This window comes from Neoarius graeffei, chromosome 28, assembly GCF_027579695.1.
Source record: "Neoarius graeffei isolate fNeoGra1 chromosome 28, fNeoGra1.pri, whole genome shotgun sequence".
Lineage (NCBI taxonomy): Eukaryota > Metazoa > Chordata > Actinopteri > Siluriformes > Ariidae > Neoarius > Neoarius graeffei.
In genome coordinates this window covers 36995047-37017915 of record NC_083596.1, presented here as the reverse complement: position 1 = coordinate 37017915, position 22869 = coordinate 36995047, and the positions used below count along the sequence as shown (strand labels likewise).

At 40.3% G+C, this 22869-nt stretch overlaps 1 protein-coding gene across 5 annotated transcripts in view; it reads left to right on the top strand.

The window, feature by feature from the left end:
- Positions 1-22869, top strand: part of garnl3 (GTPase activating Rap/RanGAP domain like 3) — a 323893-nt gene that overhangs the window by 208666 nt on the left and 92358 nt on the right. For all 5 annotated transcript variants that reach the window (XM_060913215.1, XM_060913211.1, XM_060913214.1 and 2 more), the window contains one exon: positions 22189-22263. In XM_060913215.1, coding sequence (XP_060769198.1) covers positions 22189-22263 — 75 coding nt within the window. The remainder of the gene's footprint in view (positions 1-22188; positions 22264-22869) is intronic.

The window sequence follows — 22869 nt, the reverse complement described above, 5'->3', positions numbered from 1 at the left end:
GAATTATACCTGTGAATTCTAAAGGAAAATGTCAGGACATCTGTCCATGAACTAAATCTCAAGAGAAGGTGGGTCATGCAGCAAGACAACGACCCTAAGCACGCAAGTCGTTCTACCAAAGAATGATTAAAGAAGAATAAAGTTAATGTTTTGGAATGGCCAAGTCAAAGTCTTGACCTTAATCCAATCAAAATGTTGTGGAAGGACCTGAAGCGAGCAGTTCATGTGAGTAAACCCACCAACATCCCAGAGTTGAAGCTGTTCTGTACGGAGGAATGGGCTAAAATTCCTCCAAGCTGGTGTGCAGGACTGATCAACAGTTACCATAAACATTTAGTTGAAGTTATTGCTGCACAAGGGGGTCACACCAGATACTGAAAGCAAAGGTTCACATACTTTTGCCACTGACAGATATGTAATATTGGATCATTTTCCTCAATAAATAAATGACCAAGTATAATATTTTTGTCTCATTTGTTTAACTGGGTTTTTTTTATCTACTTTTAGGACTTGTGTGAAAATCTGACGATGTTTTAGGTGATATTTATGCAGAAATATAGAAAATTCTAAAGGGTTCATAAACTTTCAAGCACCACTGTACGATGAGATTGAGTGGAATAATTGTTTTATTATATCCACATTCACTGGATTTTAGGAAACAGAGCATTTTTATTTTTTGCAAATTCCATAAATAAAAACTATACAAAATATCCGACAAAATCATTTCTGCTTAGAATATAAACAAACCGGCGAAATGACAGTAGCAATTTTGAAAAATGCTATAATAATTATTGAAAAATAAAAAAAATCTGTTCTTACCATCAGATACTTTTATTCCATATTTTGTTGCTTTTGTACAATTTTTTGGGTTTTGTTTTCAAGAAGAGGTTTTATTTCATCTGTGGTTGGTTTAGCAAAATGCTCTGCCGTTTTGTTTTTCTCTCCTCATGGTATATGAACTGATACCCTAGTAGTAGAGTAGCCAGTCAGAGCGCATGATTGCTCATATCCAGTGAATGTGGCTAGAATATTTATGTGTTGCACCACGGGATTTTTATACCAGATGCTCTGTTTACAGAATGTGTAGAAACGGTGTTGAAAAGCGTGCGAAATTTTGCTGGCTGATCCTGTAGGGATGCTACTGAGGTGATTATTTGTTTATAGTTACTGGATCAGCCAGCAAAAATGGTGCAAAACATCATGTGCTTTTCAACGCTGTTTCTACACATTCTGCGAACAGAACATCTGGTACAAAAATTCCGTGGCTCAACACACACACTCCCCCCCACACACATATATACAGGGTTAGTCAAAATTATGTTAACACTTAAATGGTAGAAATCATTTATTCACAAAACATACATCATATGTGCAAGATGATTTACAGGATGGTCTCAACCTGTTCGCCATCATGCTCAACACACAAAAACCAGCGAGCAACAGTTCCATTTAATCTGTCACCCATGCCGTACGTCTATCTGCAGGAGAAAAATGATCCGTTAGTGTGAACATAATTTTAACTATATCCATCCATCCATTATCTGTAGCCACTTATCCTGTTCTACAGGGTCGCAGGCAAGCTGGAGCCTATCCCAGCTGACTATGGGCGAGAGACAGGGTACACCCCGGACGAGTCGCCAGGTCATCGCAGGCCTGACACATAGAGACAAACAGCCATTCACACCTACGGTCAATTTAGAACCACCAATTAGCCTAACCTGCATGTCTTTGGACTGTGGGGGAAACCGGAGCACCCGGAGGAAACCCACGCAAACACGGGGAGAACATGTAAACTCCACACAGAAAGGCCCTCGCCGGCCGCCCGTGCCGCCCCTATCTATCTATCTATCTATCTATCTATCTATCTATCTATCTATCTATCTATCTATCTATCTATCTATCTAGGGACTAAACGCTGACGCTGTTAGGCGTGGTGGATATATATATATATATATATGGTGGTGTAGTGGTTAGCACTGTCACCTCACAGCAAGAAGGTCCTGGGTTCGAGCCCAGCAGCCGACAGGGTGGTTCTAAATTGACCGTAGGTGTGAATGGCTGTTTGTCTCTATGTGTCAGCCCTGCGATGACCTGGCGACTTGTCCAGGGTGTACCCTGTCTCTCGCCCATAGTCAGCTGGGATACGCTCCAGCTTGCCTGTGACCCTGTAGAACAGGATAAAGCGGCTAGAGATAATGAGATGATATACAGTATATATATATATATATATATATATATATATATATATATATATATATATATATATATATATATATAGTGTGTGTATATGAGTGTTCAATTTACACTGGGGATCAAATACAGTTTCAGAGCAAATAAACTTAATTTCATCACATTCAATTTTTGTTTGGAATTGAATACCAGTAATCAATTCAATTTCAAATTATGCTATTCAGATTCAGTTTTTCAATGTAATTACTAAAGTTAGACAATATAAATGTACACTTATCAGCCACTTTAATAGGAACTTGTTCTTTATTCTAAGATTCCTGTTCTTGGCTGGTAGGAGAGGAACCCAGTGTGGTCTAATGCTGTTGTGTGCTGAGATGCTTTTCTGCTCACCACAGCTGTCAAGAGTTCCTATGAGTTGCTATAGCCTTCCTGGCAGCTTGAACCAATCTGGCCATTTTCCTCTGACCTCTCTTATCAACCAGGCGTTTGTTTCCACCCACAGGACTGTCACTTACTCAGGGTTTTTTGCACCATTCTGTGTAAACTCTAGAGACTGTTGTGTGTGAAAACCCCAGGAGATCAGCAGTTTCTGAAATACTCAAAACAATCCATCTGGCACCAACACCTATGCCACAGTGAAAGTCACAGAGATCACAATTTTTCCCATCCTGATGTTTGAAGTGAACATTACCTGAAGCTCTTGATTTGTATCTGCATGATTTGATGCATTGTGTTGCTGTCAAGGGATCGGCTGATTAGATAACTGCATAAAACAGCAGGTGTGTGGGTGTTCCTAATAAAGTGGCCGGTGAGTGTATTTCTGCCCATATTACACTTTGACATGTAATCACATATTGGCACCTGAGCCAAATAATTTCAATATTACTATGTATTTGTGTGTAGTTGGTGAATATACAGGCATCTTCAAATTAAATCGTGAAGTCTGATGTGCACTGCAATTACTGTTGGAAATAAAAGAGACTGCCACTTGTATGACGATCCCGGTTTTTAATTTTGCTGTTAATGCACACGTCACTGTGTGTAAGTGAATGAGAGAGAGAGAGAGAGAGAGAGGTCAGAGATGGAGTCTTTCTGTGGATGGATTGATAATGACCCAGAGGAAAGTTCACACATCTCATCTCACACTTTTTACACGTTTTCCACAATAAAATGAGCACATAAAAAAGCAGCTCCTCAGATGTCCATCAATGTTTTTGTGCCCCCTTTCTTTCTACTGATATTAAATGGTATGATAGGTAGTAGTGGGGATCTGTCAAGACACTACTGCTTTAATTTAGGATTCCAGGAAGTGATCATGAAATGGTTCATAAATAGAGCTAGTTGGGGTACCACGTCTGAATGTTTTCAGTAAAACTGAAAAAAATGTGTTTTGTGTCACGGTACTTGTAATCTCTCTGTAAAAACAGATCATAGAGACATTTTAATCGTTCACCATCAGTTATCATATCGTACATCCTTATGTTTAATCATTAACAATGAGTTCATGGCTATAAATAAGACATCAGTTTGAAGCCCTTATATTTTGTATTCCAGTGGCAATTCACAATATCACTTTGATACATCCAGTTGTCTATAAACATTCTGTTTTCATCGTTAGCTTTTTAAACCTTTGCTAATCAGAAGATCTGCTACAGAAGCTGTGATAAAAAAATCAGAGTTGCTTTTTTGCACATGTTGATCAGTTCACTTAAATACAACCACAATTCCAAAAAAAAGTTGGGACACTGTGTGAAACATAAAATAGAATGTGAAGATTTGCAAATCATGGAAACCCTATATTTCATTGAAAATAGTCCAAAGGCAACATATCAAATGTTGAAACTGAGAAATTTTATTGTTTTTTGAAAAATATATGCTCATTTTGAATTTGATGTCAGCAACACGTTTCAGAAAAGTTGAGACAAGGCAAAAAAAAAAAGACTGAAAAAGTTGTGTAATGCTAAAAATAACTAATTTGGTTAATTGGCAACAGGTCATTCACATGATTGGGTATAAAAAGAGCATCCCAGAGAGGTGGAATCTCTCAGAAATAAAGATGGGGAGGAGTTCACTGTTCTCTGAAAGACTGCATGGACAAAGAGTGCAATAATTTAAGAATAACTTTTCTCAATGTAAAATTGTGAAGAATTTGAGTATCACATCATCTATGGTACATAATATTATTAAAAGATTCAGAGAATCTTGAGAAATCTCTGGATGCAAGAGACAAGGATGAAAACGAACATTGGATGCCTGTGATCTTCAGGCCCTCAGGAGACGCTGCATTAAAATCAGACGTGTCTGTAGTGGAAATCACTGTTTGGGCTCAGGAACACTTCAAAAAACCATCGTCTGCGAAAACAGTTCATTATTGCATCCACAAATGCAAATTAAAACCAGATATAAACAATATCCAGAAACATCGCCACCTTCTCTGGGCCTGGGCTCTTTTATGATGGACTGAGGCGAAGTGGAAAATTGTTCCGAGATCCTAGGCTAAAGAGGAGACGGACCATCCGGCTTGTTATCAGTGCACAGTTCAAAAGCCAGTATCTGTGATGGTATGAGGGTGCATTAGTGGACATGACATGGGTAGCTTGTACATCTGGGAACGCATCATTAATGTTGAATAATATATACATGTTTCAGAGTAATATGCTGCCATCCAGACAAAAATATTTTTCAGGGAAGGCCTTACTTCTTTCAGCAAGACAATGCCAAAATGCTTTCTGCACATATTAAAACTACATGGCTCCATAGTAAAAGAGTCCGGGTGCTAAACTGGCCTGCCTGCAGTCCAGACCTGTAGTCCAGACCTGTTTCCCATTTAAAACATTTGGCGCATTATGAAGCGCAAAATACGACAAAGGAGACCTGGAACTGTCGAGCAACTGAAATTGTATATAAGGCAAGAATGGGACAACATTTCTCTTTCAAAACTACAGCAAAATCTCCTCAGTTCCCAAATGTTTCCAGAGTGTTGTTAAAAGTAGAGGTGATGCAACACAGTGGCAAACATGCCCCTGTCCCAACTTTTTTGAAACGTGTTGCTGACATAAAATTAAAAATGACCATATATTTTTCAAAACACACAAAAAAAATTCTCAGTTTCAATATCTGATATGTTGTCTTTTTACTATTTTCAATGACATATAGGGTTTCCATGATTTGGAAATTATCACATTCTGTTTTTATTTAGGCGGCACGGTGGTGTAGTGGTTAGCACTGTCGCCTCACAGTAAGAATGTTTTGGGTTCGAGCCCAGTGGCTGATGGGGGCCTTTCTGTGTGTAGTTTGCATGCTCTCCCCGTGTCTGCATGGGTTTCCTCCGGGTGCTCCGGTTTCCCTCACAGTCCGAAGACATGCAGGTTAGGCTACTTGGTGGCTCTAAATTGACCGTAGGTGTGAATTTGAGTGTGAATGGTTGTTTGTCTCTATGTGTCAGCCCTGCAATGATCTGGTGACTTGTCCAGGGTGTACCCTCCCTCTCGCCCATAGTCAGCTGGGATAGGCTCCACCTTGCCCGCGACCCTGCACAGGATAAGCAGTTATGGATAATGGATGGATATTTTTAATGACAGTTTACACAGCGTCCCACCATTTTTGGAACTGGGGTTGTATTATATCAAACGCAGGTGTAATTCCAAATCCAATTTTAAAGGAAGTTAAGTCTGGCATTGTCTGGCAGAGTTGAGCCTTTAATGCTAGTTTTTCTTGAGAGATATAAGATGAAGAACCCTTCCAAAGACTTTTGATTTTTTTTTTCCAGCACTAATGATTAAAATGACACTTCTATATCTAAACTACTGTATGTGCAAAACTATAATTAGATAGTATTTATGTCTTAACACCTCGTGAAATATTAACTTAAATGTTTTCAGATCAGAATATAATTTAAGATTCAGTATTTTGTGCAAACGTGTGATGAAATTTGGTCAGGTTTGCAAGACAGTCCTTTACTTTTTTGTTACTGCAATTTAAACTATATACCCATTTTACTTGTTTCTTGCATTTTCTATATATTCTCTGTCTCCATTCTCTCTGTGTGCATCCTTTCCCTTGTCTCTCGCCTCTTCTCTCTTCTCTTCTCTCTGCCATCTCTGCTGTGTGTGAGGCGTGATAACGCATTCGTGGGTTCTCTGATGAGCTCAATTATATATCCGCATTCACAACAGCACTGATTTTATTCCACCTTGAGATTTCTGTTCTCACTTTTTGTGTTTCGTACACCTTCTTCGGAAGTGGATGTGGTCCTTTTCTGTGCCTTTCAGGAACAAAACATTAAAAAATATATTGTGTTTTAAACAAAGCAGACATTAATCTTCATGCTTGGCATTCTTACGAAGGGTTTAGTTTCCCTCCAACACACATATGCACACACATTAACTCTCCCTGTAAGCTGTGACCAAGAAAGAGCAAATTGTAAGCGAGTGCAGGCACATGTGAATTCATTAGCTTACTGCATAGATCAACTCTCAATCTCCACTCCTGTTTGTTTTTGTTTTGTTTTTCCTGGAAGAATGCACCTCTTTTTTTCCATCAACTTTCAAATGCAAAGTATTTCACTTGAGATCTACACGACTCTCACTGAATACACGACTCCTAAACCTGGAGTTTTCTGTTGAATTTAATACACATCTCCAAAACACTGAGCCAAATCCTGTTGTTGTTTTTTTTTTTGGTGTGGTTTTTTTTTTTTTTTTGCATTTTCTGTGCTATTTCACGTCTCTTTCATTTTCTGTATCATGTTTCTTCATGGACCTCATTCTATACGGTGTTCCACAGGGATCCATGCTCAACCCCCTTTGGTTTTCTTTCATTAACTTCCATAGCTAGGCAGATGATGCATATCCATTCCCTCAGATTGCACTATTACTCTAAACATCCTGGCACACTGCATACTAAACTTTAGACTCGAGTAGTTATTAATCTCATGCTATTTCTAAATTATTTATATTTTATCATTGCTGCTCATAGTATGGTACTTGTCAATACTGACACTGATACCAAGATGAGTAACCTACTGAATCAATCAGGGGTGTCGTGGAACGTTTCAGAGCTCTGTTTCTGTTTCATTGGTTTACATAGTGGCCATGAAAAGCACACAAACGTGCCTATGCACTTCCTACTCAACTCCTTCTTTAGAATGTTAGCAAGTTGATTTTAAAATGACGTGCACTAGCTAGCTACTTTAGTTACTTCGGACTGAGTAGGGCTGCAGTGGGTTTTGTTCTACTTCAGAAAAGCACTTTGTTGTGTTCGTTGTGTCTGAAATTCCTCATTGTCAATGACCAATAGCTGCAGATCATCAAGAACAACATAGTGGGTAGAAGTGGTTATTTTCACTTCCTGCAGACATTGTTTTCACCCATCCAGCAATGAACATCTCATGCTCAGTTTTACAGTACAAGTCAAAAGTTTGTACACTCCTACTCGTTCATAGGTTTTTCTGTATTTGACTGTTCTCTACATTGTAGAATAACACTGAAGACATCAAAACTATGAAATAATGTATGGAACAGATACATGTTTTGATGTTTTTGATTCTTCAAAGTAGCCAGTGTTTACCTTGATGACGCTTTGCACACTATTGGCATTATCTTAAACAGCTTCATGAGGTCGTCACCTGGAGTGCTTTTCAATTAACAGGTGTGCCTTGTACGGTGGTGTAGTGGTTAGCACTGTCGCCTCACAGCAAGAAGGTCCTGGGTTTGAGCCCAGCGGCTGACGAGGGCCTTTCTTTGTGGAGTTTGCATGCTCTCCCTGTGTCTGTGTGGGTTTCCTCCGGGAGTTCTGGTTTCCTGCACAGTCCAAAGACATGCAGGTTAGGTTAATTGGTGGCTCTACATTGACTGTAGGTGTGAATGTGAGTGTGAACGATTATTTGTCTCTATGTGTCAGCCCTGTGATGACCTGGCGACTTGTCCAGGGTGTACCCCACCTCTCGCCCATAGTCAGCTGGGATAGGCTCCAGCTTGCCCACGACCCTGTACAGAATAAGCGGCTACAGATAACGGATGGATGGAAGGTGTGTCTCGTCAAAAGTTAATTAGTGGATTAGTTTCTTGCCTTCTTAATGTGTTTGAGATCAAACAGTAAATAATAAAAACACAGTAAATAGTAAATAATAAAAATACTCTTTTAGTATTATCCGTATGATGTCAAGAACCGCTCAACTAAGTAAAGAGAAACAACATCCATCATTACTTTAAGGAATGAGGTGTCTTTTAATTAATGAATATTAAGAAAAAAAACCCACTGACTTAGAATAGAAGGTCTGTCCAAACTTTTGACTGGTACTGTACATCTAAGATTTTTTTTTATCAGGTTACTTGTATGGTAGGAAATGCTGTAGTACCTCCTCTTGACATTTTCACAGAGCACAAAGCCCTCTCCTTTGCTTTGTTTGCTAAATCCATTCTTTGTATTTGTATCTAACGAATCATCAGCTCATCTCTCTCATTTTAACACATTAACAGCTCATCTACAACTATGTTTACGACAGCTACATCAGACATTAGCACATGTAAAATTGTGTGAATGCTAGCATATGTGTGTGGGTGACTCGTCCAGTGACTCGTGGTGATGGCTGCTCTAGAACAAGGCAGACCACCAATCACACAAAAGCAAGATGGTATAACTGTAAATCAGGAATACTTTTTGTATTTCTACTTTAGGTAAAAATGCCGAAGGAGTATTACGTAAAAACAAGTACATTTTCTATTATCTCTAGTCACTGATCTTTATTTCAGTGACCTTTCACTCATCTAGTCCCAGCTCCAACATGCTGTCATTGGTTACAAAATTATTGTTTATCAAAACTTCTTCTTTTTTTTTTTTGCTGATCGGATGAGCTAATTACTTTAGTCTGTGTTATGGCTGTATTAGGAAGCTCACTAGCTTAATTAATGATGCTCAGGGGCATACCAATTTCTATATCCACACATAAATATTGTGTGTGTGTGTGTGTGTATCCATGAATCCATCCATTATCCTGTTCTACAGGGTCGCAGACAAGCTGGAGCCTATCCCAGCTGACTATGGGCGAGAGGCGGGGTACACCCTGGACAAGTCGCCAGGTTATCGCAGGGCTGACACATAGACAAACAACCATGCACATTCGCATTCACACCTACGGTCAATTTAGGGCCACCAATTAGCCTAACCTGCATGTCTTTGGACTGTGTGGGAAACCGGAGCGCGCATATATATATATATATATATATATATATATATATATATATATATATATATATATATATATATATAAACAGTGTTGCTATCGTGGTTGTTCTTGGTTCACACATTGGTCTTTCCTGGTTTAAAAAAATGGATCTGGTATACTGTATATTATACCATGAGATTTACCAATACAACAATTATTTTAAATTGTATCACGATACTGTATAGATGCACACAGTGAGAGAGTGCGCAAGAGAGATGAGTGTGCTGATCAACAGGTGGATGGAAGTAAAAGGGGGAAAGAGAGAGTGGGCACAAATGGAGAGGGGATGGGTGAGGTTCTATCGTCTGTTGCTTAGCAACCAACGTTGTTCCGTCTGGAGGATGTCACAATTTCCCAGTGCAAAAGAGATTACATTGTGTCAAAGGGGATTGTGATGCACGTGCGCACACACACACACACACACACACACACACACACACACACACACACACACACACACACACACACACCAGAATGTGCTTCATACATTACCAAGAGTCATTTACAGGTTGTGGTGAATGTAGAGTAGGTCTCTCACTTCTCCCATACTCTCTCTCTCTCACACACACACACACACACACACACACACACACACACACACGGTCTCTGCAAATAGTCTGAAATTGTGTGTGCAGCTGGTGTCACTGAAGGGCTTTCATGTAAACAAAAGTGTGTGTGTGTGTATGCGTGTGCGTGCGTGCGTGATTGTATGTGTGCATGTATTTCTGTGTGCCGATTATGTGGTGTTGATAGCAGAGTTTGTGTCACAGTGGCCTCACTCATGTTTTCCCACTTTCCCCGCCATGTTCCTCTCTACTTCTCTATCATAACCACATTTTATTTCTCACCTCCAACACAAACTCATCTAACTCCAGCTGAGTCACTTTAGGGGAAAAAATATGGGAACTTGCTAAAAGGAGAAAAAGTGAGAGAGGGAGTGAGGAGAAGGGGAAAATAAGGGATGAGAAGGATGAAATTTCTCTTTTCCTCCAGAATGACAGACATTTACTACAGATAATTGAATAAAAAATAAATATGGGTAATCGTCATCATCATCATCATCATCATCATCATCTGACATTCAGCAGGCCAGTAATTTGCAGAGATATCTTTGCCCAGGGACTGTATCCCTTTCGAGTACCATGTTCAGAGTGGTACACTGCCGGCCAACCTTATGCTTTGTGTCGGCCTCCCAGAGCAACACTTGTGCTGTAGGTTGGTCTTGCTGCATAACGTGACCACAAAGAGCAAGACATCATTTCCTGATGATACAGGAGAGGTGGGGTAAGCCGCCATAGAGCTGATTGTTAGACCAGCGATCATGCCAGGATACATTTAGGACTCTTCGCAGCATATGAGTAAAGGTACCATCCAGGGACTTTTCCTGAGCTTTAGTCAAGGACCAAGATTCTGAACCATATAATAGTATGGACTCAACTGATGCTTTAAAAAATCTGATCTTGGTTTCCTTGGTCAGAGGTGTGACCCAGACTTTGTTTAGGGCATTAAAGGCACCCCATGCTTTGGCTTTTCAACAGTTGATATCATAGGGTGTACTTGTCCAACTGCCCAGGTACAGTGCCTTGCAAAAGTATTCACCCCCCTTAGTGTTTGTCCTATTTTGTTGCATTATAAGCTGGAATTAAAATGGATATTTGGGGGGTTAGCACCGTTTGATTTACACGACATGCCTACCACTTTAAAGGTGCACATTGTTTTTTTTTTATTGTGACACAAACGATAATTAAGATGAAAAAATAGAAATCTGGAGTGTGCACAGGTATTCACCCCCTTTCGTATGAAACCCCTAAATAAGAGCTGGTCCAACCAATTCACTTCATAAGTCACATAATTAGTTGGTTAAGCTCCACCTGCGTGCAATCAAAGTGTCAAATGATCTATCACATGATGTCTGTATAAATCAACCTGTTCTGGAAGGACCCTGATTCTGAAACACTAGTAAGCAAGCAACATGAGAACCAAGGAGCACTCCAAACAGGTCAGGGAAAAGGTTGTGGAGAAGTATAGATCAGGGTTTGGGTCATAAAAAATATCCCAAACTTTGAATATCCCACAGAGCACCATTAAATCCATTATAGCAAAATGGAAAGAAAATGGCACCACTACAAACCTGACAAGAGAAGGCCGCCCACCAATACTCATAGACCGGGCAAGGAGGGCGTTAATCAGAGATGCAACAAAGACACCAAAGATAACACTGAAGGAGCTGCAAAGATCCACAGTGGAGATGGGAGTATCTGTCCATAGGACCACTTTAAGCTGTACACCCCACAGAATGGGGCTTTATAGAAGAGTGGCCAGAAAAAAAGTCATTGCTGAAGAAAACACGTTTGGAGTTTGCCCAACAGCATGTGGCAGACTCCCCAAACACATGGAAGAAGATTCTCTGGTCAAATGAGACAAAAAATGAACTTTTTGGCCATCATGGGAAATGCCATGTGTGGTGCAAACCCAACACCTTGAGAACACCATCCCTACAATGAAGCATGGTGGTGGCAGCATCATGCTGTGGGGATGTTTTTCATCTGCAGGGACAGGAAAGCTGGTCAGGACTGAATGAAAGATGGATGGCATTAAATACAGGGCAATTCTGGAGGAAAACCTGTTTGAGTCAGCCAGAGGTTTGAGACTGGGACGAAGGTTCACAGTCAAGCAGGACAATGACCCTAAACATACTGCTAAAGTGACAGTGGAGTGGTTTAAAGGGAAACATGTAAATGTCTTGGAATAGCTGAATCAAAGCCCAGACCTCAATCCAATTGAATATCTGTGGCATAACTTGAAGATTGCTGTACACTAACACAACCCATCTAACTTGAAGGAGTTGGAGCAGTTTTGCTTTGAGGAATGAGCAAAAATCCCAGTGGCTAGATGTGCTAAGCTAATAGAGACATAACCCAAGAGACTTGCAGCTGTAATTGTAGCAAAAGGTGGCTCTACAAAGTATTGACTTTGAGGGGGTGAATACTTATGCACACTCCAGATTTCTATTTTTTCATCTTAATTATTGTTTGTATCACAATACAAAAACAATGTGCACCTTTAAAGTGGTAGGCATGTTGTGTCAATCAAATGCTGCTAACCCTCTCAAAAAATCTAGGTACAACCCCGATTCCAAAAAAGTTGGGACAAAGTACAAATTGTAAATAAAAATGGAATGCAATAATTTACAAATCTCAAAAACTGATATTGTATTCACAATAGAACATAGACAACATATCAAATGTCGAAAGTGAGACATTTTGAAATTTCATGCCAAATATTGGCTCATTTGAAATTTCATGACAGCAACACATCTCAAAAAAGTTGGGACAGGGGCAATAAGAGGCTGGAAAAGTTAAAGGTACAAAAAAGGAACAGCTGGAGGACCAAATTGCAACTCATTAGGTCAATCGGCAATAGGTCATTAACATGACTGGGTATAAAAAGAGCATCTTGGAGTGGCAGCGGCTCTCAGAAGTAAAGATGGGAAGAGGATCACCAATCCCCCTAATTCTGCGCCGACAAATAGTGGAGCAATATCAGAAAGGAGTTCGACAGTGTAAAATTGCAGAGAGTTTGAACATATCATCATCTACAGTGCATAATATCATCAAAAGATTCAGAGAATCTGGAAGAATCTCTGTGCGTAAGGGTCAAGGCTGGAAAACCATACTGGGTGCCCATGATCTTCGGGCCCTTAGTCGGCACTGCATCACATACAGGCATGCTTCTGTATTGGAAATCACAAAATGGGCTCAGGAATATTTCCAGAGAACATTATCTGTGAACACAATTCACCGTGCCATCCGCCATTGCCAGCTAAAACTCTATAGTTCAAAGAAGCCGTATCTAAACATGATCCAGAAGCGCAGACGTCTTCTCTGGGCCAAGGCTCATTTAAAATGGACTGTGGCAAAGTGGAAAACTGTTCTGTGGTCAGACGAATCAAAATTTGAAGTTCTTTATGGAAATCAGGGACACCGTGTCATTTGGACTAAAGAGGAGAAGGACGACCCAAGTTGTTATCAGCGCTCAGTTCAGAAGCCTGCATCTCTGATGGTATGGGGTTGCAGTAGTGCATGTGGCATGGGCAGCTTACACATCTGGAAAGACACCATCAATGCTGAAAGGTATATCTAGGTTCTAAAGCAACATATGCTCCCATCCAGACGACGTCTCTTTCAGGGAAGACCTTGCATTTTCCAACATGACAATGCCAAACCACATACTGCATCAATTACAACATCATGGCTGTGTAGAAGAAGGGTCCGGGTACTGAACTGGCCAGCTTGCAGTCCAGATCTTTCACCCATAGAAAACATTTGGTGCATAATAAAACAGAAGATACGACAAAAAAGACCTAAGACAGTTGAGCAACTAGAATCCTACATTAGACAAGAATGGGTTAACCTTCCTATCCCTAAACTTGAGCAACTTGTCTCCTCAGTCCCCAGACGTTTACAGACTGTTGTAAAGAGAAAAGGGGATGTCTCACAGTGGTAAACATGGCCTTGTCCCAACTTTTTTGAGATGTGTTGTCATGAAATTTAAAATCACCTAATTTTTACATTTTCTCAGTTTAAACATTTGATATGTCATCTATGTTCTATTCTGAATAAAATATGCAATTTTGAAACTTCCACATCATTGCATTCCGTTTTCATTTACAATTTGTACTTTGTCCCAACTTTTTTGGAATCGGGGTTGTATTTTAATTCCAGCTTGTAATGCAACAAAACAGGACAAACACCAAGGGGGATGAATACTTTAGCAAGACACTGTACTTAAAAAGTCGTCAACTTTCTCTATACTCAAGTTTTCAAGAGCATGAAGTTGAGGGGTTCAGGTGCATCACTTTGGTTTTCTGCGCGTTTAGCTGGAGGCCAACAGCCTGAGAACCCAACCCAATGAAGAGCTTCAGCAGAACTTGATGATATGGGGAAATATTTTCATAAAAGAGCTCCATGTTATGATGTAACACACTGTCAATTTTTAAAGAAGTACTCAGGCTTAGGATTGTAGTAAGGCTTTCATTTATCTTCTCTTGGCTTTCCCATGCAAGAAAATACAAATTCAGTCATATTTAACACGTTGCTCCTTCATGACATCATGGCGATGATTTAAAAAATAAAATAAAAAAAGAAAAAGTACCATTTCCAAAGGGAAAGGTCTAAATTCTTTAAACGAACTTGGTCAGCCTTTTTCAGGTCTACGTATAATAAAGATGTTATTAGAATTTTTTTCACCTGATGTTTCTTTTTTTCTCTTCTCAAACCCCGGTGCACTTTTTACATCTTATCAAACGGTGAGCAAGGTGCAAGGAAAGCAGTCACTTTCCTTGAAAGTGCTGCCGCCACTATTTTTTTGGTCACAGTGGAGCTTTCAGAGTTGGAAATAAAAATCACAAAAACATTTTCAGTGTGATCAGTTGAGAGTTTCCGGGCAGGGAATAAAAAACACAAACATGGAGTGCCAGTGAAAAATGAGCACTGTAAGTGAATGAATATGAGGAAATGTATGACATGGTGAATTGAACATTTTTCACTGGCAACGTTCCAACATTGTAGTATAACTAAAAATACCTTTTTGGGACATTCAACAGTATACAATGTTGTTCTGTTCTGTTGATTTTTTTGCCTCATGTCACAAGAGCTGAATCCAGGAGGACGCAAATGAAGTTAGAAGCTTACTGAAATACTTGCAGGTAAATCCAAAGTTGTAGGCAAAAATCATAGTCAGAGAACAGGCAAAGGTCAGGCAACCAGTGTGAATGAGACACATTCCAAAAACCTCAAGAAACCAGGAAACCAAAACAGGATCAAAATACCAGAAAATCAGTTATGCTTGGATTTTTTTTTTTTTTTTTGTCAGGCTTGGTTAGGTCAGGTACACGTACTCTGAGCATTACTTCACAATGAGTCCTTGGGCAGATTCTGTGTATATGTAGCATGTGAGTGTGAAGGTGAACAGGTGAACATGATTTGTAATCAGGTGACTGTGAATGGGAAAGTCTATATGAGTGCTGGGAAATGTAGTCCATAGTAGCCATGTTTGAAGGCATGATGTTCTCTGGGAAGTGGATTCTGGCACATACACTCACAGGCCACTTTAATAGGAACTTGTTCTTGATTTTAAAATGCCTGTTCTTAGCTGGCAGGAGTGGAACCCAGTGTGGTCTTCTGTTGTTGCATGCTGAGATGCTTTTCTGCTCATTACGGTTGTAAAGAGTTGCTATGAGTTACTATATCCTTCCTGGCAGCTCAAACCAATCTGACCATTTTCCTCTTACCTCTCATATCAACAAGGCGTTTGTTTCCACCCACAGAACTGTCGCTCACTCAATGTTTTTTATTTTTTATTTTTTGCATCATTCTTTGTAAACTCTAGATACTGTTGTGTGTGAAAACCCCAGAAGATCAACAGTTTCTGAAATACTCAAACCAGTCCATCTGGCTCAAACCAACACCCATGCCACAGTGAAAGTCACAGAGATCACAATTTTTCCCATTCTCTTGTTTGAAGTGAACATTAACTGAAGCTCTTGATTTGTATCTGCATGATTTTATTCATTGTGCTGCTGTTAAGGGATCGGCTGATTAGATAACTGCATAAAACAGGAGGTGTAATGGTGTTCCTAATAAAGTGATTGTATGCAACACCTTCAAAGCTACATCCATCCATTATCCGTAAACGCTTATCCTGAGCAGGGTCACAGGCAAGCTGGAGCCTATCCCAGCTGACTATGGGCGAGAGGTGGGGTACACCCTGGACAAGTCACCAGATCATCACAGGGCTGACACATAGAGACAACCGTTCACACTCACACCTACGGTCAATTTATAGCCACCAATGGAGCACTTGCATGTGACGTCACAGCCGATCCAGATTGTGACAGACGCCATCTTGTCGGTCAAACGCCATATTTCCGCCTTCTACTTCTAGTTCTACTTCTGCTTTTACGTCTACCTTTTCTTCTGGAAAACCCTACTATATACAATTCTACTACAACGGCTGCGGCTACAAGCTCTCCCTACCTGTGCACGTTTTTAATGTTTTTTGTGTGTATTTTTGTGTGTTGTTCATCTGTACCGGACTTCAATATCCACTACAACCGTATGGACTTACTGGATATTGGTTTCCAGCAGAAAATGACGGTTTGTAGCGATTTCCATCGCATGCACAACATTCCGGACGAGATAGCGAGACCAGCGGGGTCTCCGTGGATTGTTATCGGAAGCAAAGCGAAGAAGGCGGCGCCGGGAGCGGAAGCAAAAGCGAGGCTGCAGAGCCGGTGTTCTGTAAAGTTATCCTACCTCTTGGATTTGTCCTACCAAGCCTACTGCGCATGCGCGAAATCCAGGAGGGTACACCGGGCTGTTGACTAAGCTCAGAAAACAGCCACTCAAATCTCCACTGCTAAGCCTCTACTTCTCCAATGCCAGATCCATGGTAAACAACACGGACAATTTGGAATTACAGCTGGAATTACCTTATTCTATTCTATAATCGGCTGGTCAGTGCTATACTTAATACTTAAGTGACTTACCCGTCCAATGAGGATTATTTTCTTGTTTACAAGATGCCACATCTGAGTCGCTGACAAATCCTGAATTTCTGTAAAGATAACTGTGCAGAGATTTATAAGCACGCAGTGCTTCACCACTGAACAGTGAGGGAAAGTTGATGAGGTAATTATCAGAGGTGGGACAAAGTCACTAATGTGCAAGTCACAAGTAAGTCTCAAGTCCTACCACTCAAGTCCGAGTCAAGTCACAAGTCAAGGCACTTTTGACCAAGTCAAGTCCAAGTCCAAGTCCTACCCAAGCCAAGTCGAGTCCAAGTCCAAGTCTCATTTTTTTCCAAGTCCCTAACAAGTCACCATTTATTCTACAGGCAATCAACACATTTTTGATCACAAATGTATTACCTCTCCACACTGCAGTGTATGTCCTCCTTTTCCAGTCACCTTGGATAAAAATGTCTGCTAAATGTAATGTAATGATTCATAGAATCAGCATAAGTAACTACAGTACACCCATTCTTTTCCATTTTAAAATGTTTTAGAGCTTGCCCCAAGACAATCAAAGAATCTCAGAGGAGACAATGATTAGTTAGTTAACGTTAGTAAAGCATCCTAAATTTTCAGTGAGTTTAGTTTGAGTGAGTCAGTGTACATCTGAGGCTAAGGGTGTGAGAATGAGTGAAAGTATGACCATTTCCTTAAATTTTTTATTGGAAAATTAGTGAGAAATTCAAACAAAATTCTAAACAAAACTAGTACTGGTACTGTGTAACAAAAATCATTTTCTTTTCATTTCATTCATGTCATTTTTCACATAAAAATGCTTTTCATGTGCATTTTAAGACATGAAACTCAAAGTCCAAGCTAACAGATGATCTGTGTACTTTTAGAATCAAAGAATGGTTTTCCTTCTGAAGTTAGGCACTGTCCCAACATACAACATGACACGCCTTCAACACAATACAACGTGACTTGAGTACGTTTGTGTGTGTGAGAGAGACCAACTAACTGACAAAAAATTCCGGAAATATCTGTTCTCCACTACTGAGAGAGGGATGTTGCATCCAATGACCAAATCTGTTAGTATTGAATTTGTGATGGCTTTTTGTTGTGGGTGGGTAGCATTGTACTGTCTGTCTTTTGCAGTAAGGAATCCAGAAATGGACGGCTGCTCTGTCTCACTTGGGTTGATCTTGTTCTTCAGATATTCTGCAAATCTAAACAAGAAAAAAAAATGTAAAATTATTAGGCCTACTTGTTTTCTGTTTTTAATCATGTAGACATTAACATGTTTTTATCATTTTCAATATCAAAGTCTGAGTTCATTTAATCTGAACATATTTGTTTATACACAGTATAATGTTTAATACAAGCCAGCCAGGATGTTCCCTTAAGCAGTTTAGCTAGACCACAATGCATTCACTAAACACTCGCTAAAATACCGGTAGCCTCAGTAAACACAGAACGTTGTGACGATGTAGCCAGAATCAGAGTCCTCTAGGGCTCTGGCCAGAATGTGAGAATGAAGCCCTGGCAACATTCTAGAGAGCCGTATAATAAAGTAGAATAAACAGTTGTTGTGAATTTCAGAATGTTCAGCGGAATCCTCCAGATCCAAGTTGCGTGCTTTTGGCGAATTTGGTTTCTCGCCAGAGACTAATAAATACACTGGTAAAGCCACGCTATTTAGAGGCATTGTGTGCCCTGTCGTTTGGGTAAGACTGTGGGATAATGCTTCGCGTCGGAGTAGGCTACACTCCAATCTGTCGGGATGTACTGCGCTATAAAACGTCAGCTGAGCTTAGGTCTGTGCCGATAGACGATGCCATCGTCCATCGACGATGGTGGTCATCCATCACGATGGAGAGCCACCATCGTGATACCACGCCCCCTCCTGTCATAAACATGCATATACGGTATCATCTGGGCCTATTTAACCTAAAAAGTTAGTTTTTTGTTAGTTTAGTTAGTTAGTTTTGTTTAATATATAAATATATTATATAACATATATATAAATACATAATTATATAAATCATTATAAAGTAATATCCTATTACCGCTTGTTCACGTAGGCTATGGTGCAGCGACGTGCTAGTGAACATAACATGGTTACACAAATACAGTATGCTACTAATAATAAATTTCGACTTCATTTTTTAGCCTACTATACTTTTAATGTAAAATTTGTCATGTTGTTCAAACAAATAGCCACTATTAACGACTTCAGTCGGGAAATATTGCACCTTATCAAACGGCAGTGAAGCGCAGACTTCGGCAGAAGTCAAATAACTTTAATCTGGTAAACAGGCCTACTTTCAGACACAAAATGGTCCACTCTAAGCCATAATGTCAAACCAAATGGAAGAATGAAGGTGATTCTGATAAATGTAAAGACAGTAAAAAAAAACAATATTAAATCATGATTTTAAAAGCTGGTGCAATAATTCAAACACTAATAAATTGGAAAAATTAGCGCGTTCAAGTGCGCACTGAAGGCCGAAACGCATCTTCAATTGATATGGTGTAAATAAACAATGAGTAATAGCTTAAGTGTAGTTTCTTCTCATAATTTGAATACTAGTCTTTCATTGTTAGAGCAGATTAATATCTTGCGGTGATCAGTGAGTGCTCGGGGAGGTTCATTTCCACCTGCGCTTTGCGCAGCTCATTTCTCCGAAGCCAGCTGTGCGCAAACGCAGTGTTGACTGCTCGGCAAACTCCAAACGCTCGGTCTGTACTGGCCCTCTGTTGCGCAAGCGAGTTGGTTATGGCCAGGTTCAAATTGTGCCCAAAACAACTTAACCACGGCCATTTCAATTGCCTGATGGCTGTGACAATATTCGCCCCGTTGTTATGCAGGCGATCTTTTTCTCCTCTATTTTCCATTCGGCAAGTGTCTCGCGCAATGCGTCTTCTAAATTGTCCGCTGAATGTGTCTCTGGCATGAAACTCGTCTGCAGGCATTTGGACTGCATTGCCCACTCTCGGTCCACATAATGTACGGTAGCTGACATATAGGGCATCATGTTGCAGCTGGACCACATATCCGTTATCAAGGCCAAATATTCCACATCACCTAGCGCTTTTTTTCCTTTACGTGCCAAAGCCTCGGATGAGTATCTAATACTTTTAATAATAATAATAATAATAATAATAATAATAATAATAATATATTTAATAACGTGGTATTAAAATCCCCCCCCCCCCCATATCATCGTCCATCACGATGTTTGCACTGTAAACATCGTCGATGCCAATTAAGGGGACATCGCACAGCCCTAGCTGAGCTTACATTTTACATAGCCCAAATGGCCCATTATTCACATTGCCTACATGACACCAGAGAGAGGAAGAGAATAGAATTGAATGTCTCTGACACGTAATCCCAGCACTAATAACACACATCGCACAGCGTCCACGACTTGGTGCAGTACGTAGCAAACAGTTAAACGCCTGGTTTAACTTGCATTGCTGGTCATCTCGTCTCGGTGGTTTAAATGCCTTTCATGACAAGCACTGACTTTCTCATTGCAAAGAGCGAACTTCTGTTTTACATACTTAGTTTGCAGCCTGGGTAACTGTTTATTTGATTCACGTTTTATCCTTTGCTGTCCTGTTCTTATCATAAGTCTGTGTCGTTCTGACCAGAGCCTTTATAACAATCTTGTAAACGTTCTCTGCTCTGACCAAATCACCACCTTCTGGCTATGCCTTCCCAATGTGTGTTAACTGGTAGTCTAGCCCACATAATCTAACACTAGACTGAACACAAAAGCAATCCAATAAAAAAAATCTACTTCACTATTTTGCATTCAGCAAAGCAAAACAAATCCTTGACAGCATTAATATATTAACACATTCCACTTCTAGCCTGTACAGATTCTTGCTAGCTGGCTTTGTTACTTACTTTTCCTTATGCAGCCTCAGGTGACGAGCGAAGTTTGATGTGGTTGACTGGCTGTCCGAAATTGTGGCTCCACATGTTCTGCACGTAGCAATGTGTTTGCCATCTGTATTGGAGTATTCTTTAAATCCAAAGGAAATTACGCGGGGAATCATGTTTTTATCCGTCCGTTCATCATTCAGCGTCCTCGTTGCCCATTACCGTTTGGTTTTTCATTTGAACCAGTTGAAGTGCTTGAGTGACACCTAGTGCTAGTGGATTGAGCTGCCGTAGCCTAGGACAAGGAGCTACACCACATTCAAATAATAACGAGTGTACTTGGATTCAAAATCGAGGGGGGGAAAAAAAGAATATTTATACCTGATACGCCAAGTCATTGCAAGCTAAAACTGTCAAGTCCAAGTCAAGTCTCGAGTCAACAGCGTGCAAGTCCGAGTCGAGTTGCAAGTCATTCCTCATCTAGGGATTTCAAGTCTCAAGTCATCAAAATGGTGACTCGAGTCTGACTCGAGTCCAAGTCACATGACTCGAGTCCACATGTCTGGTAATTATACACGTCTGGGTATTCCGCTGGCAGTTCAACATCCACTGACACGGTCGTGAAAACTCCGTCCGGTAAGCCATAAGGGTCACTAATCTGTAGGTCGTTTATTTTAGACATATATCTAGTTATCTGTTCATTAGAAAAATGAGCCGTGTAGTCCGTCGGTTGAAATTGATCCATTCTGTACACGAGTGCAGCAGTATTCAACTGTGTTTTTTACCGACAAGATGGCGGCTGTGTACTTGCCGGTCACGTGACTGCAAGATCTCTATTAGCCTAACCTGCATGTCTTTGGACTATGGGGGAAACCGGAGCACCCAGAGAAAACCCACACAGACACGGGGAGAACATGCAAACTCCACACAGAAAGGCTCCCGTTGGCCACTGGGCTCGAACCTAGAACCTTCTTGCTGTGAGGCAACAGTGCTAACCACTACACCACTGTGCCGTCCCCCCAAAGCTACAGCAAAGCTACAGCAATTCAAAAACCTCTTTATAACTAAAGAGTTAAACCAATCTATTTTATCTATATTCAATCTCAGCAGCTATTTAGCTGATACTAGCTCAGATCATTGTTATGGTGACAGTGTTAAAAAGGTGAAAAAAGGGCCCTAATTTGTCTCAAATATTGTAGGTGTAGTTGGTTGAAACTGTCTCACATTAACAGATTCATAATGAGAATAGTTCTGAGTGTGTGAGAGATTTGGACTGTCATTTCAATCAAAGCTCCATTCACTTCCACAGCATGAAATGTATCCTGGACATGGTGAGACACTAATCAACTTTGTCTTTCTTCACAGCTGATCTCCAGCGATGCAGATGGAGCCATACAGAGAGCCGGAAGGTTCAGGGTGGAGAACGGTTCCTTAGATGAGGTGAGGAATGTATTCAGAAATTAACGTGTCGGACTCTGACCAACAACAACTCGGCCATTTTCGATTTTGTGCCTTCTGAGAGGTTTTGTTTTTTAAATACAGTCAAATTCAAAGAGACAAATTTGCTCAATACTAGTATGATGACAAGATGTCCATGATGCTAAACTGCACAGGAATTTTTGATATCTTACACACTGTTGTCATGGCAATGAAATCAGTTTATATAATATGCCTCATAAACAGGAAGTGTGGCATAATTCCAATGTACATCATGCAGTGTAGTACTGTATGTTCAATAATGCCGCTTTCTTTACAGTTCATTTGTTTGATACCAAATATGGTCAGCATGATCTGATATCCTTCAGGATGATAAAGTGCAAAAAGAATGCTGATATCCCAAATGGTGTTGCCATGGTGAGACAGTCAGTTAACACGGGTTGACGCTCAAACAGGAAGTGTGGCGTACACGTAAGTCCACTGTACATCTTGCAGTGTGGCTCAAAGTTCACATGCACTGTATGTTCACTGATGCAGCATAATAACAACTACATGCCAACACTGGCTCATAAAACAGACTGCAGCATTCTTGGAGATTGAGCACACCTC